Genomic DNA, 19,724 nt, shown 5'->3' with positions numbered 1-19,724 from the left:
ATACCGGCTCTCCTTTATAATGTGAGACACCGACGTTTTAGTATAATTTAAAACACGGCTGCTTTTGTAAAACGTGAGATACGGCCGCTCCTGTTATGTGAGATACGGCCGCTCCTGTATATTGTGAGATACGGCCGCTCCTGTATATTGTGAGATACGGCCGCTCCTGTATAATGTGAGATACGACCGCTCCTATTACGTAAGATACGGCCGCTCTTGTACAATGTGAGACACGGCCGCTATTGTAAAATGTGAGATACGGCCGCTAATGTATAATATGAGATACGGCCACTCCTGTTTAATGTGAGATACGGCCGCTCTTGTACAATGTGAGATGCGGCCGCTCCTGTATAATGTGAGACACGGCCGCTATTGTAAAATGTGAGATACGGCCGCTCATGTGTAATATGAGATACGGCCACTCCTGTTTAATGTGAGATACGGTCGCTTCTGTGTAATGTGAGATACGGCCGCTCTTGTATAATGTGAGATACGGCCGCTCCTGCATTATGTGAGATACCGCCGCTCTTGTATAATGTGAGATATGGTCGCTCCTGTGTAATGTGAGATACGGTCGCTGTTTTACAATGTGAGATACGGCCGCTCTTGTATAATGTGAGATACGGCCGCTCTTGTATAATGTGAGATACGGCCGCTCTTGTATAATGTGAGATACGGCCGCTCTTGTATAATGTGAGATACGGCCGCTCTTGTATAATGTGAGATACGGCCGCTCTTGTACATGTATAGTGTGAGATACGGCCGCTCTTGTACAATGTGAGATACGGCCGCTCTTGTATAATGTTAGATACGGCCGCTCCTGTATAAAGTGAGATACGGCCGCTCCTGTATAATGTGAGATACGGCCGCTCCTGTATAATGTGAAATACGGCCACCCCTGTATAATGTGATTTTCATTCACTCCTGTATATGTGAGATACGACAGCTCCTGTATAATGTGAGATACGGCCGCTCCTGTGATATGTGAGATACGGCCGCTTATTTAATACACCGACCCCTGTAGAGTAAATGCGAGATACCGCCTCTCCTGTATTATGTGAGATGCGTCTCTCACGTATTATGTGAGATGCGTCTCTCAAGTATTATGTGAGATGCCGTCTCTCCAGTATTATGTGAGATGCCGTCTCTCCTGTATTATGTGAGATGCCGTCTTTCCAGTACAAACTGTGGTACTGGTTGTACAGTATGTGTCAGCGTGTCAGAGACCGCTGTGCATGATATACAACGATCCACCTACGTACATGTACAGTACTGTGATCCTGACCTTCAAACAACACGGCAAGGCTCGGCAAGATTCCCCCCCCCCCCCCCCAACCCCCTCATCCCCCTCTCCCAATTCGAGCCGTGAAGATTCCGGGGTAGAATAGGTCTTCAGCAACCCATGCCTACCGTAAAGGTAACTTTGCTTGTCGTAAAAGGCGACTAGCGGGATCGGGTGGTCTTGCTCGCTGACTTGGTTGATGCATGTCATCGATCCCAATTGCGTGGATCGATGCTCATGATATCAATCACTGGATTGTCTGGTCCAGACTAGATTATTTACAGACCGCCGTCATATAGCTGGAATATTGCTGAGTGCGGCGTTAAACAATAAACCAACCAACCAACCAACCTCTCCCAATTCGCCTGATGACATCACTGCAATGTATATCTGTGATATATTTAAACCATTTACGTCACAATTAAAAATTTCAAACACCAGCACAACTTCACAGCCATGTTTTATTGAAATATCAGCCTACTGAGCCTTCGTCTCGCAGATGTAGTTGTATGCCGTCGTAGCGGCAACGGACGCCCAGCCCCAGACAGTGAAACCCGAGTTCTTCTGGGGATTCAGCATGGTGATCGTGTAGGTGTACGACTTGTACCGGGGCTGACTGGGCCCCCAGTTTGTGAACGTGATGGGCTGGTAGTCGGGCCATGTCCAGGAGGAGGTCGCGGTTACATAGTACCCACCGATCCAGTAGCCTGTCACCTGCGTCTCTGGGAACAGATATGTATCAGTGTATGTAGATGAGATCTGACATGTGTTGTGTTTAACAGTGTTGATAGATCAGATCTGACATGTGTTGTGTTTAACAGTGTTGATAGATCAGATCAGACATGTGTTGCGTTGAACTGTGGTCCTTGGTCAGATCAGACATGTGTTGTGTTTAACAGTGTTGATAGATCAGACTAGACATGTGTTGTGTTTAACAGTGTTGATAGATCAGACTAGACATGTGTTGTGTTTAACAGTGTTGATAGATCAGACTAGACATGTGTTTTGGTTAACAGTGTTGATAGATCAGATCTGACATGTGTTGTGTTTAACAGTGTTGATAGATCAGATCAGACATGTGTTGTGTTTAACAGTGCCCCTTGATCAGATCAGACATGTGTTGTGTTTAACAGTGCCCCTTGATCAGATCAGACATGTGTTGTGTTTAACAGTGCCCCTTGATCAGATCAGACATGTGTTCTGTTTAACAGTGCCCCTTGATCAGATCTGACATGTGTTGTGTTTAACAGTGCCCCTTGATCAGATCTGACATGTGTTGGTTGAACTGTGGTCCTTGATGAGATCTGACGTATGTTGTGTTTAACAGTGTCCCTTGATCAGATCAGACATGTGTTGTGTTTAACAGTGCCCCTTGATCAGAGCAGACATGTGTTGTGTTTAACAGTGCCCCTTGGTCAGATCTGACGTATGTTGTGTTTAACACTGCCCCTTGATCAGATCTGACGTATGTTGTGTTTAACAGTACCCCTTGATCAGATCTGACGTATGTTGTGTTTAACAGTACCCCTTGATCAGATCTGACGTATGTTGTGTTTAACAGTACCCCTTGGTCAGATCTGATATGTGTTGTGTTTAACAGTGCCCCTTGATCAGATCTGACGTATGTTGTGTTTAACAGTGCCCCTTGATCAGATCAGACATATGTTGTGTTTAACAGTGCCCCTTGATCAGATCTGACGTATGTTGTGTTTAACAGTGCCCCTTGATCAGATCTGACGTATGTTGTGTTTAACAGTGCCCCTTGATCAGATCTGACGTATATGTTTGTAGATGAGATGCGACATGTATTATATGTACAGTTACCCGAATTACAACAAACTTAAAGGAGAGTCCATCTTTGATAAAGACCCGAGCACGGCGACCCGCATCATGTATATACTCACGTAAAGTTGAAATGAGAATTTGAGTTATAGCGTCACTTTCTGACTGCGTTTCTATGGAAACAAGATCCGCCCCTAATCCTCTGCACGCTGTCAAAGCAGTTGCCCAGGCCTTGGTTTCGTTGGAGAAGTAGTAGCACGAGTTACCTCCCTTGGAGAAGTTCTGGGGACATCCTTTCAATGACAGAACATTCTAATGACGTCATTAATACATGAACACATCGCTGAGACGCCCGTGTTAGATAATAGTAGGTCTACGACACGGTGGTAAGTTAATTGATTTTAATATTGGTGGGCTTGCCGTCGCTTTAAATATAAGACTGCGGGGAATTCGTTGATTGTTGAGTGAGTGAGTGAGTATGGTTTTACGTCGCTTTTAGCAATATTCCAGCAATATCACGGCGGGGGGTCACCAGAAATGGGCTTCACACATTGTACCCATGTCAGGAATCGAACCCGGGTCTTCGGCGTGACGAGCGAACGCTTTAACCACTAAGCTACCCGACCGCCCCTCGTTGTTTGTTGAAGCGCTAACAAAGTAACAATACTACATTGCTATGACCAGACAGTGTTGGATGTACTTCCCGAGTGCTATAGTACCAGTGATGTTATGACAAGGTAATGTCTGGCTACACTCGATTATCCAGAGTGTAAAATCGCCGTTCAATTAGGATAAATACCCTGGACTCGGAGTTATATTTTCGTTCACATTCGTCACCACTCGCCCCTTTCCGTAACCTGCAAGAAGACTCGTCCCTCTATCGAAGAATGTTAGGTGCGAAAACACGACAAACCAATCAGAATGCGCGTATGACTTCAAGTTCCTCTTCAAAGAATCCCGCAGAAATAATTTTGATTTTACATATGTCTTGCATCTAAATATATACCCAAGACACAGTTAAATGTGTTCAAACATACTTTATAATTCCGCGAGTCCCGGTGTGCTTTAAATTGCATCTGAAATATATATAATATTTGGGGAAATATCATTTGTGACCAACTCGTGTTATTCCGGGCCAAGCCGAATAGCGACTCGTGCCCCTCTCGTGGCCATTTTTGCGACCGAGTTCCGGCTTAGCGCAAACGGGCTTACCTAAAACAATTGTCACCTCTTTGCGTAATCGTTCACACATTTTACCAATATACTTTATATATTTCAGATGCAATTTAAAGCACATCGGGACTCGCGGAATTATACAGTATGATTGAACACATTTATCTGTGTCTTTGGTATATTTTTAGATGCAACACATATGTAAAATCAAAAATTTCTGCGGGATTCTTTGACGAAGAATTTGAAATCATACGCGCATTCTGATTGGTTTGTCGAATTTTCGCACATAACATTTATCGATAGGGGGACGAGTCTTCTTGCAGGTTACGGAAAGGGGCGAGTGGTGACGAATGGGGGAAATATATGTGAACCATTACGCAACGAGTTGACAATTGTTTTAGGTATGCCCGTTTGCGCTAAGACAGAACCCAGTCGCAAAAAATGGCCATGAGAGGACACGAGTCGCTATTCGGCTTGTCCCGGAATAGCACGAGTTGCTCATGAATGTTTCGTTCAGGACACGTCATAATCTCTATCTCACGTATCACTGACGTTCTTTCGCTCATGAGTGTTTGTTGTTGTTTGTTTGTTTGTTGTTTAACGCCGCACTCAGCTCATGAGTGTAAATTGAGTGGACCGTTCTTTTTAGTCTAGTCTATTTCGAATCGGACTAAAAACAAAGCAATGGTAGCGAATTGATCCAGGGTATTATCTCAGCAGGACAATGGAAGATGTCATACACACCCATTGCAGCAATATCGGTTGGCGGGACAGGTGAGGTGGAAGCGATTTGATTGACGGCGGCGCGACACAGCTGACTGTTGCAGTCGTTCGACTCACAGCACTCCATACACGTCATGGGGTCGGACCCGGTCTGGTTGCTGGGGACCAGACACGCCTGAAGGAAGATTGAACAGGGTGTCAGCCCGGTGGTCGGACTCTTGGTTGTTGGGGGTCACACACTCATTGGCAGAAGGCAATGGACATAACTCTTGTTGGTGCTGGAGTCGGGTGTGGAAGTGATTTGTGTGTGGGGGTTGGTGTGGCAGTGGTCTTTGTGCTGGGGCTGGGTGTGGCAGTGGTCTTTGTGCTGGGGCTGGGTGTGGCAGTGGTCTGTGTGCTGGAGTCGGATGCGGCAGTGGTCTGTGTGTTTGGGTGGGTGTGGCAGTGGTCTGTGTGCTGGAGTCGGGTGTGGCAGTGGTCTGTGTGCTGGGGCTTGGTGTGACAGTGGTCTGTGTGTTGGGATTTTGTGTCGCAGTGGTCTGTGTGCTGGGGTGGGTGCGGCAGTGGTCTGTGTGCTGGAGTCGGGTGTTGCAGTGGTCTGTGTGCTGGAGTCGGGTGTGGCAGTGGTCTGTGTGCTGGGGTGGGTGTGGCAGTGGTCTGTTTGCTTGGGCTTGGTGTGGCAGTGGTCTGTGTGCTGGGGCTGGGTGTGGCAGTGGTCTGTTTGCTTGGGCTGGGTGTGGCAGTGGTCTGTCTGCTGGGGTGGGTGTGGCAGTGGTCTGTCTGCTGGGGTGGTTGTTGCAGTGGTCTGTTTGCTTGGGGTGGGTGGGTGTGGCAGTGGTCTGTGTGCTGGGGCTGGGTGTGGCAGTGGTCTGTTTGCTTGGGCTGGGTGTGGCATTGGTCTGTCTGCTGGGGTGGGTGTGGCAGTGGTCTGTTTGCTGGGGTGGGTGTGGCAGTGGTCTGTTTGCTTGGGGTTGGTGTGGCAGTGGTCTGTGTGCTGGGGCTGGGTGTGGCAGTGGTCTGTGTGTTGGGGTGGGTGTGGCAGTGGTCTGTGTTTTGGGATTTTGTGTGGCAGTGGTCTGTGTGCTTGGGTCGGGTGTGGCAGTGGTCTGTGCTGGATTTGAATGTGGCAGTGGTCTGTGTGCTGGTGTGAGGTGTGATAGTGGTCTGTGTGTTGGAGTCGGGTGCGGTTGTGGTGTGTGTGCTGGGGTTAGTGTGGCAGTGGTGTGTGTGCTGGAGTCGGGTGTAGTTGTGGTCTGTGTGCTGGGGTGGGTGTGGCAGTGGTGTGTGTGCTGGAGTCGGGTGTAGTTGTGGTCTGTGTGCTGCGGTTAGTGTGGCAGTGGTGTGTGTGCTGGAGTCGGGTGTGGCAGTGGTCTGTGTGCTGGTGTGAGGTGTGATAGTGGTCTGTGTGTTGGAGTCGGGTGTGGTTGTGGTGTGTGTGCTGGGGTTAGTGTGGCAGTGGTCTGTGTGCTGGAGTCGGGTGTAGTTGTGGTCTGTGTACTGGGGTTAGTGTGGCAGTGGTGTGTGTGCTGGGGTTAGTGTGGCAGTGGTGTGCGGCTGGAGTCGGGTGTAGTTGTGGTCTGTGTGCTGGGGTGGGTTTGGCAGTGGCTTGTGTGCTGGAGTCGGGTGTGGTTGTGGTCTGTGTGCTGGGGTGGGTGTGGCAGTGGTGTGTGTGCTGGAGTCGGGTGTAGTTGTGGTCTGTGGGCTTGAATGGTCTTAACGAATTACAGTCGGGACAGAGATATGGGAGGATGGGATGTCGCAGGGATGAGGTTGGTAAGTTGGTAGAATGTAGAAAGATGCTGACCTGCTGAAACTCACAGCCGAGCCTGAACCGCAGTTGTCCTGTGGAATCAAGGGACGCCTGGGTATAGCAAACCTGGAACAAGTGAGTGAGTGAGTGAGTGAGTGAGTGAGTGAGTGAGTGAAAGAAAGAATGGTTTTACGCCGCCTTTAGCAATATTCCAGCAATATATTACGGCGGGGGACAACAGAAATGGTCTTCACACATTGTACACATGATGGGAATCGAACCCAGGTCTTCGGCGTGATGAGCGAACGCTTTAACCACTAGGCTACCCGACTGTCCCCCTGGAACAAGGATACCCACATTTATCCTATAACGGGTATGGGCGGTCGGGTAGCCTAGTGGTTAAAGCGTTCGCTCGTCACGCCGAAGACCCGGGTTCGATTCCCGAAATGGGTACAATGTGTGAAGCCTATTTCTGGTGTCCCCCGCCGTGATATTGCTGGAATATTGCTAAATGCGGCGTAAAACCATACTCACCCACATTTATTCTATAACGGGTAGGTTTCTCAGCAGGATAAAGCCAACGGATAAAAACGACATCCGTTGGGTCTCATATGCGGATAGAGATGCAAATATCGAAGGTCAAGTAGGGACAACTTTCAGTGTTTATAAACAAACACTGCGTAGCCCTTGTCATTCGGCGATCGTGTCAGACTTAACCATCGGGAATCTGGAGAAACTACTGGGGTAACTGCTATTATTATCCAAAAAATAGTCTAGCATACTTAAAAACAGTGTCTAACTGTGACGTAGCTAAGGCATTTCACAAGTTTTGGCAACGAGATATATATTGCGAATTTTCTCTTGCGAGAACACCAACCATGCGGGGTCAGTTTCGATATCTGTACTTGTAGACCTTTGCTGCTTGGACAGTTGGATGTGGCCGATATATGTCCGAATTGTTACTGTTTCGTTTTGTCGCTGTGTGTACATCTGACTGTAACAAGACAGGCCGACTGTCAACAACGTGACTGTGGCCGTGACGTCTCAAATACTAGGGTTGGAGTAGCTTCCCTTTAATAAATAGCAGACAGCGGACAGACCGAGGGATTGGCGCGCAAGGCAAGTTGATACAACCTGTGTAGGCAGTTGTTGCTATGCAAATATGAAGTCACGTGTATAAGACACAGTTGGAACTATATTGGCTACTGTCACTGTCCGACTGACACATCACTGACATTATGATGTAATATATATTAATGCGCACATCCCAGGAAAACCTGCAATTCTTAGGTAATGTTTCTTAGTGATGGGAAGAGATTTTCGAGCACAGAATTGAAGAATGACATTACATGATAAAGAGGTTATCACGCTTGTGTGTTTGGGGATGGTAAATATCCTGTGATGGAAATAAACACTATGCATTGAGCTCGCCAAGCTCTGTGTATCACACCTATAAGATAATCACACCTGTACATCATCACACCTGTAACCTGATCACTTCATTCAAATATGTAACTTGTCTCTCTGTCACATGTGTCACAGTTCCCAGTTAAAAGTGTTTCATCCTTTCAACCATTCAACACCTGTCTGTCCATCCTTCAGACGTATTTCTCTCGTCCGTACGTGCGTGGGTCTGTCTGTCCATCCTTCAGACGTATTTCTCTCGTCCGTACGTGCGTGGGTCTGTCTGTCCATCCCTCAGACGTATTTCTCTCGTCCGTCCGTGCGTGTGTCTGTCTGTCTATCCTTCAGACGTTTTTCTCTCGCTCGTACGTGCGTGTGTCTGTCTGTCCGTCCAACTCACCTCATCCACTCCACACACGGACCAACGGTCGCACATCCGGGGATCGGCCACCGAGTGACAGTCAAGGCAGCGGTGATCTGCAAATACAGAAAACAGCTTATTGGAGGCTGCTTGTCCCCGAAAATTCTTGAAAACAAGCATTTCTGCTTAAGAATGTGAGAAAAACAAGAAATGTGTGTGTGGCGCTATCGCGTCTACTTACTGCTGTTCTGGGTAGGTGGCGCTGTCATGTCTACTTACTGTTGTTCTGTGTTGGTGGCGCTATCGTGTCTACTTACTGCTGTTCTGTGTGGGGGTGCGCTATCATGTCTACTTCCTGTTGTTCTGTGTTGGTGGCGCTATCGCGTCCACTTACTGCTGTTCTGTGTTGGTGGCGCTATCGCGTCTACTTACTGTTGTTCTGTGTGGATAGCGCTATCGCGTCTTCTTACTGCTGTTCTGTGTGGATAGCGCTATCGTGTCTACTCACTGTTGTTCTGTGTCGGTGGCGCTATCGTGTCTACTTACTGTTGTTCTGTGTGGATAGCGCTATCGTGTCTACTTATTGTTGTTCTGTGTGGGTGGCGCTATCATGTCTACTTACTGCTGTTCTGTGTTGGTGGCGCTATCGTGTCTTCTTACTGTTGTTCTGTGTGGATAGCGCTATCGTGTCTACTCACTGTTGTTCTGTGTCGGTGGCGCTATCGTGTCTACTTACTGTTGTTCTGTGTGGATAGCGCTATCGTGTCTACTTACTGTTGTTCTGTGTGGGTGGCGCTATCATGTCTACTTACTGCTGTTCTGTGTTGGTGGCGCTATCGTGTCTACTTACTGCTGTTCTGTGTGGGTGGCGCTATCGTGTCTACTTACTGTTGTTCTGTGTGCATAGCGCTATCGCGTCTTCTTACTGCTGTTCTGTGTGGATAGCGCTATCGTGTCTTCTTACTGTTGTTCTGTGTGGATAGCGCTATCGTGTCTACTTACTGTTGTTCTGTGTCGGTGGCGCTATCGTGTCTACTTACTGTTGCTCTGTGTGGGTGGTTTTATGGTGTCTACTTACTTTTGTTCTGTGTCGGTGACTGCCCTGTCCCAACACCGCAGAGGGCACTGTTGCAGTCGTCACTGTCGCAACACTCGAAGCAGGTGGGCGTGTCCCTCTTCCCTAAAAGGACAGACATGCGCCGGTACATGTCACATCTCTGGGGGCGAAATCGGAAACATGGCTTATATCTGAATCTGGGAAATATCATAGACATAACAACCGTTATATGACGACCATTTAACTTGAAAGAGATGTTGATGCAAGAACAGCATTGGAGCTCACAGCCCATGTGAAAGTTCTGACAGACTGAGTTGTGACACTTACAGACACAAGTTCACAGCCCGTGTAATAGAACTGAAAGAGTGAGTTGTGACACTTACAGACCTGAGCTCACAGCCCATGTGATAGATCTGATACAGTGAGTTGTGACACTTACAGACTTGAGCTCACAGCCCATGTGATAGATCTGATACAGTGAGTTGTGACACTTACAGACTTGAGCTCACAGCCCATGTGGTAGGTCTGATACAGTGAGTTGTGACACTTACAGACTTGAGCTCACAGCCCATGTCGTAGGTCTGATACAGTAAGTTGTGACACTTACAGACTTGAGCTCACAGCCCATGTGGTAGGTCTGATACAGTGAGTTGTGACACTTACAGACTTGAGCTCACAGCCCATGTGATAGATCTGATACAGTGAGTTGTGACGCTTACAGACTTGAGCTCACAGCCCATGTGGTAGATCTGATACAGTGAGTTGTGACACTTACAGATTTGAGCTCACAGCCCATGTGATAGATCTGATACAGTGAGTTGTGACACTTACAGACTTGAGCTCACAGCCCATGTGGTAGGTCTGATACAGTGAGTTGTGACACTTACAGACTTGAGCTCACAGCCCATGTCGTAGGTCTGATACAGTGAGTTGTGACACTTACAGACTTGAGCTCACAGCCCATGTGGTAGGTCTGATACAGTGAGTTGTGACACTTACAGACTTGAGCTCACAGCCCATGTGGTAGGTCTGATACAGTGAGTTGTGACACTTACAGACTTGAGCTCACAGCCCATGTGATAGATCTGATACAGTGAGTTGTGACACTTACAGACTTGAGCTCACATTCCATGTGATAGATCTGATACAGTGAGTTGTGACACTTACATACTTGAGCTCACAGCCCATGTGATAGATCTGATACAGTGAGTTGTGACACTTACAGACTTGAGCTCACAGCCTATGTGGTAGGTCTGATACAGTGCGTTGTGACACTTACAGACTTGAGCTCACAACCCATGTGATAGATCTGATACAGTGAGTTGTGACACTTACAGACTTGAGCTCACAGCCCATGTGGTAGATCTGATACAGTGAGTTGTGACACTTACAGACTTGAGCTCACAGCCCATGTGGTAGGTCTGATACAGTGAGTTGTGACACTTACAGACTTGAGCTCACAGCCCATGTCGTAGGTCTGATACAGTAAGTTGTGACACTTACAGACTTGAGCTCACAGCCCATGTGGTAGGTCTGATACAGTGAGTTGTGACACTTACAGACTTGAGCTCACAGCCCATGTGGTAGGTCTGATACAGTGAGTTGTGACATTTACAGACTTGAGCTCACAGCCCATGTGATAGATCTGATACAGTGAGTTGTGACACTTACAGACTTGAGCTCACAGCCCATGTGATAGATCTGATACAGTGAGTTGTGACACTTACAGACTTGAGCTCACAGCCTATGTGGTAGGTCTGATACAGTGCGTTGTGACACTTACAGATTTGAGCTCACAACCCATGTGATAGATCTGATACAGTGAGTTGTGACGCTTACAGACTTGAGCTCACAGCCCATGTGGTAGATCTGATACAGTGAGTTGTGACACTTACAGACTTGAGCTCACAGCCCATGTGGTAGGTCTGATACAGTGAGTTGTGACACTTACAGACTTGAGCTCACAGCCCATGTGATAGATCTGATACAGTGAGTTGTGACGCTTACAGACTTGAGCTCACAACCCATGTGGTAGATCTGATACAGTGAGTTGTGACACTTACAGATTTGAGCTCACAGCCCATGTGATAGATCTGATACAGTGAGTTGTGACACTTACAGACTTGAGCTCACAGCCCATGTGGTAGGTCTGATACAGTGAGTTGTGACACTTACAGACTTGAGCTCACAGCCCATGTGGTAGGTCTGATACAGTGAGTTGTGACACTTACAGACTTGAGCTCACAGCCCATGTGGTAGGTCTGATACAGTGAGTTGTGACACTTACAGACTTGAGCTCACAGCCCATGTGGTAGGTCTGATACAGTGAGTTGTGACACTTACAGACTTGAGCTCACAGCCCATGTGATAGATCTGATACAGTGAGTTGTGACACTTACAGACTTGAGTTACATTCCATGTGATAGATCTGATACAGTGAGTTGTGACACTTACAGACTTGAGCTCACAGCCCATGTGATAGATCTGATACAGTGAGTTGTGACACTTACAGACTTGAGCTCACAGCCTATGTGGTAGGTCTGATACAGTGCGTTGTGACACTTACAGACTTGAGCTCACAACCCATGTGATAGATCTGATACAGTGAGTTGTGACGCTTACAGACTTGAGCTCACAGCCCATGTGGTAGATCTGATACAGTGAGTTGTGACACTTACAGACTTGAGCTCACAGCCCATGTGGTAGGTCTGATACAGTGAGTTGTGACACTTACAGACTTGAGCTCACAGCCCATGTGATAGATCTGATACAGTGAGTTGTGACGCTTACAGACTTGAGCTCACAGCCCATGTGGTAGATCTGATACAGTGAGTTGTGACACTTACAGATTTGAGCTCACAGCCCGTGTGATAGATCTGATACAGTGAGTTGTGACACTTACAGACTTGAGCTCACAGCCCATGTGATAGATCTGATACAGTGAATTGTGACACTTACAGACTTGAGCTCACAACCCATGTGGTAGGTCTGATACAGTGAGTTGTGACACTTACAGACTTGAGCTCACAGCCCATGTGATAGATCTGATACAGTGAGTTGTGACACTTACAGACTTGAGCTCACAGCCCATGTGGTAGGTCTGATACAGTGAGTTGTGACACTTACAGACTTGAGCTCACAGCCCATGTGGTAGGTCTGATACAGTGAGTTGTGACACTTACAGACTTGAGCTCACAACCCATGTGGAAGGTCTGATACAGTGAGTTGTGACACTTACATACCTCAGCTCACAGCCCATGTGGTAGATCTGATACAGTGAGTTGTGACACTTACAGACTTGAGCTCACAGCCCATGTGATAGATCTGATACAGTGAGTTGTGACACTTACAGACCTGAGCTCACAGCCCATGTGGTAGGTCTGATACAGTGAGTTGTGACACTTACAGACTTGAGCTCACAGCCCATGTGGTAGCCTCGTATCATGTTTCTGTTGTAATACTCCCTGGTATAGCACTCCTGAAACAGAGATAGAAAGCAGGTAGAACACGTACAGAACACAAGTAGAACAAGGTAAATCACGCGTAGACCACGTAAAGAACACAAGTAGAGTACATGTAGAACACAGGTGCCACACACAGAACACGTAAAGAACACAAGTAGAGCACATATAGAACACAGGTGGCACACACAGAACACGTAAAGAACACAAGTAGAACAAGGTAAATCACGCGTAGAACACGTAAAGAACACAAGTAGAGTACATGTAGAACACAGGTGCCACACACAGAACACGTAAAGAACACAAGTAGAACAAGGTAAATCACGCGTAGAACACGTAAAGAACACAAGTAGAGTACATATAGAACACAAGTGGCACACACAGAACACGTAAAGAACACAAGTAGATTACATATAGAACACAGGTGGCACACACAGAACACGTAAAGAACACAAGTAGAACAAGGTAAATCACGCGTAGACCACGTAAAGAACACAAGTAGAGTTTGCATAGAACACAGGTGCCACATACAGAACACGTAAAGAACACAAGTAGAACAAGGTACATCACGCGTAGAACACGTAAAGAACACAAGTAGAGTACACATGTAACACAAGTGGCCCACACAGAACACGTAAAGAACGCAAGTAGAGTACATATAGAACACAGGTAGCACACACAGAAAACGTAAAGAACGCAAGTAGAACAAGGTAAATAACACATAGAACACTTACAGAACACAAGTAGGACACAAGTAGAAGACAGGTAGAACACATTTAGAATGCAGGTATGAAAATAATAGATATACCACAGGTAGAATAGAACATAGGTAGATCACAGGTGGGACGTGGGTAGAACACAAATAGACCAAACGAAGACAACTAGTAGAAAACACATAGATAACAGGTGGATCACATGTCGAACACGGTGAACCACAGGTAGATCACAGCTGCACAACATACAGTCCACAGGTAGGACAAAAGAAGGATACATGCAAATTATCGGTATAGTACAATCAAGCTGAATACAAGTAGAACACATGTATGCATTTTGCGGGTAGACCACAGTTAGACCAAGGCAGATAACAGGTGATCGCAGGACGATCACAGGAACATCAGAGTTTGAAAACAGGTGGCATATACAGGTAAACGGAATGTAGCATACATGTAGAAAACAGGTAGATAACAAATCACAGCTTGAACACAGTTAGATTACAGGTAAAATACATGCCGACCAAAGGAAGGACACAGATAGACCACAGGTAGAATACAGGTACACATTGCCTTTAACCCGCAATGACGCTCCAGACAGGAGTTACATGGCACATTCATATTTTAGTGATATGTATTTTTAATAAACATACTTCCTCCTCTCCACATGAAACCCACATGGTGCAGTCCGAGGGCTTGGCCACTTCATGACACTCTAGACAGCGTATACCATTATACAACGGAGCTGGGGGAGATAAATGTATATTCATGACACTACAGTCAGCGTATACCATTATACTCCGGAGCTGGGGAGATAAATGTATATTCATGACACTCTACACAGCGTATACCATTATATGCCGGAGCTGGGGGAGATAAATGTATATTCATGACACTACAGTCAGCGTATACCATTATACACCGGAGCTGGGGGAGATAAATGTATATTCATGACACTACAGTCAGCGTATAACATTATACACCGGAGCTTGGGGAGATAAATATATATTCATGACACTACAGTCAGCGTATACCATTATACGCCGGAGCTGGGGGAGATAAATGTATATTCATGACACTCTAGACAGCGTATACCATTATACGCCGGAGATGGAGGAGATAAATGTATATTCATGACACTACAGTCAGCGTATACCATTTTACACCGGAGCTGGGGGAGATATATGTATATTCATGACACTACAGGCAGCGTATACCATTATAAACAGGAGTTGGGGGAGATAAATGTATATTCATGACACTACAGTCAGCGTATACCATTATACACCGGAGCTGGGGGAGATATATGTATATTCATGACACTACAGTCAGCGTATACCATTATACACCGGAGCTGGGGGAGATAAATGTATATTCATGACACTCTAGACAGCGTATACCATTATACACCGGAGCTGGGGGAGATATATGTATATTCATGACACTACAGGCAGCGTATACCATTATACGCCGGAGCTGGGGGAGATAAATGTATATTCATGACACTACAGACAGCGTATACCATTATACACCGGAGCTTGGGGAGATAAATGTATATTCATGACACTCTAGACAGCGTATACCATTTTACACCGGAGCTAGTGTGGACATTTTTTATCATGCTTTTATACATCGAGTCTGTATACACAATTGTATTTAGCACATGGAACTTCTGACAGACGTACAACAACTAGTCGATTCAAACAGTTCCTCAAAAGGAGCGCTGACATGAGCGTATGTATGTTCAAATTGACTGTTAAGAACTGGGGTGTTGATATGAGGGAATGCACATGACACTCTAGACAGCGTATACCGTTATACACCGGAGTTCGGTAGATAATGTTTCATCACTCTTTTATTCCTCGAAGGATGTATACACAATTGGATTTAGCACATGGAACTTCATGTTTACACTGACAGACGTACAACAACTAGTCGATTCAAACAGTTCCTCAAAAGGAGAGCTGACATGAGCGTATGTATGTTCAAATTGACTGTTAAGAACTACCTCAGACAGTCGATGACTTTGACAGCGCGTCGTAATACGTTTACAAGTACGGGACGTCAGAATGTCGGACACTGTAAATCGTGACGGGAGGGATTTCAGAAGTTATAAATTAACCTGTGGCGGTTACAAGTGTCAGTCATCACTGATAAATAGCATGACAGGTGAGATAAATTCATAGATTGCTGTAGGTTGCCAGTCAAGACGGGGATCGAGTTGATAGTTTGAGTGTACATTTCTTCGGTTTATTCACTGTCATGGGTCGTAGGGAGGATATTCGCGAACTGGCATAAAGTCAAACTCTCTTTCTTTTTCCAATGTATGCTAATACACTGACTTCAATATTAAAGAGTCTAAATGATAGGAAACAACGCTTCTGTATGTATTCTCCAGGAATGTGGAAGTAGTCCGTCAGTGTTTACGCCATGGCAAGAATACTCTCTCGTGAAAACGTATGAAATTTACAATATGTTGTTCATACGTCGACGAACGTCATTTTCGTCCAACGGCATACATTATACACCAGAAATTGGTATCCGTTGGGGTCATATGCGGATGCAAATATAAAAGGTCAGGCAGGCAGTTCCTTATTTACAAACAAACATAGCGCCACCCTTGTTTATCTGGACAAATTATTGTGATAAATGTTATCATTATAAATCTAGTAGTCTAAGATACCGAAAACCAGAGTCTAGCAGGGGTGAAACTGAGCATTTTAATATATAGGATATAGAGAGAGATATAAATTGTGAAACAACTTTAGTGAGACCGCTCGTGGAATTAGTTTCCTTATCTGTAATGGGAGACTTTGCCCCAATTATAACAGAATATGCCTGAATTGTTACGTTGTTTAATTTTGTCGCTCTGTGGATATCTGTCTACATTTCTTGACGTTAGGACAGGCCAGACAGTTTGCAAACAAACGTGACGTCGCATAGACTAGAGTAGCTTCCCTTTGATAAAGGGCAATAACTCTAGCGGACGGACTGATGGAATGCCGTGAAAACAACTGGACAGTCTGATATGTGTAGGTAATTGTTATTTTGCCTATATCAAGTTACGCCACTGTCTAAAAACAGGTTTCATTTGAAACTATATCACCTGTTGTCACTGTCCGACTGACAAATCACTGACCTTCAGAAGTTATACGCATTAAAACATTGCAGGAATATTTGCAATGTTTAGATACCGTTTGTAAGTGCTGAGAAAAGGTTTATCGACGACAGAAATTAAGAATGACATTATATGATCAAGAGGTTATCTCGCCCGTGAATGTTGGGATGGTAAATATATCGTGTTCGAAATAAACAAAGTATTCAGTTAGGCAAGGATCCCAAACAATATTCACGTGATAACTCTATATATCCTCGTGACTATTATATACCATGCGTTATCCTGAACGTGTTGGACTGTATGTACTTACTAGCTGTGACGTCACACCGCACATCGACGACTGCCTGCACAATAAGCGCCACCTACAACAAACGCCACACTTAAACCCAAAACACAAACATTGACCATTTCGTCTGAAGGTGTCAAATCTACATTCGAAACCTCGTAAATGAGCTTACCTCCATTCGTCCATGACAAAGTGTGAAAAAAATTATTCGGTGACAGCGGAACTGATGAGTGATTGTGCATCCATTGCATCATATATTTTCATTGGGGTATAGGTGAGGTAAAATGGGGTTTAACGTCGCAACCCAAGATGATTGCACATAAAGCGACGCGTGTGTGTGTGTGTGTGTGTGTGTGTGTGTGTGTGTGTGTGTGTGTGTGTGTGTGTGTCTGCTTGTACTATATTGTTCTATAAATATTTCGTTTCTAAGAAACTACAAAATGTGCGGGTTAAATTGAAAACGATTAAATAATCTGCAAAACAGTAACCGACGATGAGGGACACATGATGATTTGGAACGTGCTACAATCTTTTAATTATGATAATAATGATAATAATAATAATAAGTGCATTTATAATACGCCAGATTCCTTTGACCTGTCAATGGATCAGTGAGCGCTCGATTTTCCTTTCCAGCTCCCAGGGGAGTATACAACCCATGTCTTTTAACACAAACTGATACACAAACATATTAACTTTAATTTTGTCCCAATCTAATATCTGAGTTGAACCGTTTTTGTCTTTTTTTTCTAAATACAAATGTTATTTTTGCATGTTCTACACGTGGTCCCGTTGTCAGACGTCAGAACATATCACCTTGGTATATATTGATCTGACAATATTTGCTTTCTAAGCAACTTCAAAATATACAAGTTTGAGGTGAGGTGAAATTGGGTTTAACGTCGCTTCCAAGATTATTGCACTTATATAGCGACGTGTATGTACGTGTGTGTGTGTGTGTGTGTGTGGCTGCTTGTACTAGTCCGGACTGATGCCGATTTTATAGAGCTGGCTCACTGAGATACCATGCCGCAGTTTAACATGAATACCCCACTCAGACATAGTATACTGGGTAACAACAAGTACCAACTTTTAACGTCTTTTGGTACTACGCGGCAGGGGATCGAACCCCGGACCTTTCGCTCCCCGGGCGGATGCTCTACCACTAGACCACGGAGGCAGTCCTCATTCGGTTAGATGGTCACATGCAGAGATCAACTGGTATCGGTTCTAATCGGCGTATGTTTGCACTCATATACTCCAACCATCACTTTCACCATGATACAATGTAAGACAATAAAAAATCCTGAAGTCAGCAATACTCTTTTACTCGTTGTTTATAAGAATGTCTGTCTACAATGTAGCAACCAAATGGCTTCAAATCCCACAAAGCGATTTCGCAACGTTTATTAAGTATCTTCCGTAGGTGAAATTGCTCACGATTTTGTGAAAATAAGTGCTTTTGTTTAAATATTTTCTTTTGCGGTTCTACGGAATGAGAGTAATCATGGTCGTACGTTGTCCACTGTCGGACAAATCAAAACGCAGTATTATAGAATATGTCACGATCGAACTACATTTCGTGTTTTCATGTCTACTGCCCAGTACATGACCTGGCGCCTTAAACAAATACTGTATCTACAAAGATATTTAATTGTAATGAACAAATATTGTTTTACGACATTCAGCTGGAAATGTCACGACGTTGTGCCATTAGAAATCAAAACATTTCTGTCATGTTCCGCGTTAGTATTTATAATTTCCAATTCACATGCCATCATGAGCTTAACACGGTCATTAAATGTTCTAACTTACCAGTACTGTGAGTGTTGTGTACATGATGGTACCCGTCACAGAATTAGCAACAACACGATCATGTCTAGGCCAAAACGACAGCAAACGTGTCACGTCCCAGCATGCGTGACCACTATCGAACGACGAACACGTCGTGCAATGTGGGACCAGCATACGGACATACGTATTCATTATGGCGCTGTACTTTGTGAGACCAGCATACGGACATACGTATTCATTATGGCGCTGTACTTTGTGAGACCAGCATACGGACATACGTATTCATTATAGCGCTGTACTTTGTGAGACCAGCATACGGACATACGTATTCATTATGGCGCTGTTCTTTGTGAGACCAGCATACGGACATACGTATTCATTATGACGCAACATTTTGGGGGGCCATAATACGAGGATATGTCTTTGTTATGCCGCTGTGCTATGTGGGGCAACAAACCGTACATACGTATTCATTGTGACGCTGTACTATGTGGGGCCATAATACGTGCATACGTATTCATTATTACGCTTATGCCATTATTAAACATATCCCAACCCAAGCTCTTGAGTTTATTGTTCAATTCTGGAACAGGAAACGAAACATTATTTACCTTGTTGTAGCTGCCTGTATCTTATCTCCCGGATGAGGTCACGTGGGACTACCCCGTGTGCCAGACACAGCTGACAGGTCGAGATATAACTGGAATACGGTTAAAGCGGAGATAAACTCTATTCACTCACTCACTACTCAAATGTGCAGAATTATCTCCCTTCGTCGCGCAAGGATCTGATGGTCATGGGTGTAAATTTCTTATTTGCTCAG

The 19,724-nt window shown here is 45.2% G+C and overlaps 1 protein-coding gene across 3 annotated transcripts; it reads right to left on the bottom strand.

Annotated features, from left to right (window-relative positions):
* Nucleotides 1–1,725: 1,725 nt before the first annotated feature.
* On the bottom strand, nt 1,726–19,034 carry LOC124152714 (C-type mannose receptor 2-like). Of its 3 annotated transcripts, XM_048393094.1 has the most exons (10): nt 18,923–19,034; nt 17,132–17,183; nt 14,357–14,448; nt 12,939–13,010; nt 9,554–9,692; nt 8,515–8,591; nt 6,765–6,836; nt 4,982–5,135; nt 3,187–3,357; nt 1,726–2,004 (listed from the first exon to the last, which is right to left on the bottom strand). In XM_048393094.1, the coding sequence occupies exons 1-10, from the start codon at nt 18,944–18,946 to the stop codon at nt 1,760–1,762; spliced, it is 1,098 nt and encodes a 365-aa protein (XP_048249051.1). In that variant the 5' UTR covers nt 18,947–19,034; the 3' UTR covers nt 1,726–1,759. The 3 variants fall into 3 exon arrangements, with proteins under 3 accessions (XP_048249051.1, XP_048249052.1, XP_046381705.2); XM_048393095.1 differs by lacking the exons at nt 12,939–13,010; nt 14,357–14,448; nt 17,132–17,183; nt 18,923–19,034 and adding an exon at nt 10,028–10,049; XM_046525749.2 differs by lacking the exons at nt 12,939–13,010; nt 14,357–14,448; nt 17,132–17,183; nt 18,923–19,034 and adding an exon at nt 9,972–9,999.
* Nucleotides 19,035–19,724: the final 690 nt, after the last annotated feature.

This window comes from Haliotis rufescens, unplaced genomic scaffold (assembly GCF_023055435.1).
Source record: "Haliotis rufescens isolate VD_foot unplaced genomic scaffold, xgHalRufe1.0.p SCAF_114, whole genome shotgun sequence".
NCBI lineage: Eukaryota > Metazoa > Mollusca > Gastropoda > Lepetellida > Haliotidae > Haliotis > Haliotis rufescens.
The sequence above is the reverse complement of the archived record's forward strand: the minus strand, read 5'-3'. Positions and strand labels throughout refer to the sequence as shown.

Bases quoted from the DNA above. Each gene is read 5' to 3' on its own strand.
- LOC124152714 (XM_048393094.1), bottom strand. From the start codon at position 18,946: ATGTACACAACACTCACAGTACTG. The intron at 14,449-17,131 runs GTAAGTACATAC...TATCTCCCCCAG, and splicing joins GCGGTGTGACGTCACAGCTA to CTCCGTTGTATAATGGTATA. The intron at 5,136-6,764 runs GTCAGCATCTTT...ATCTTCCTTCAG, and splicing joins TCGGCTGTGAGTTTCAGCAG to GCGTGTCTGGTCCCCAGCAA.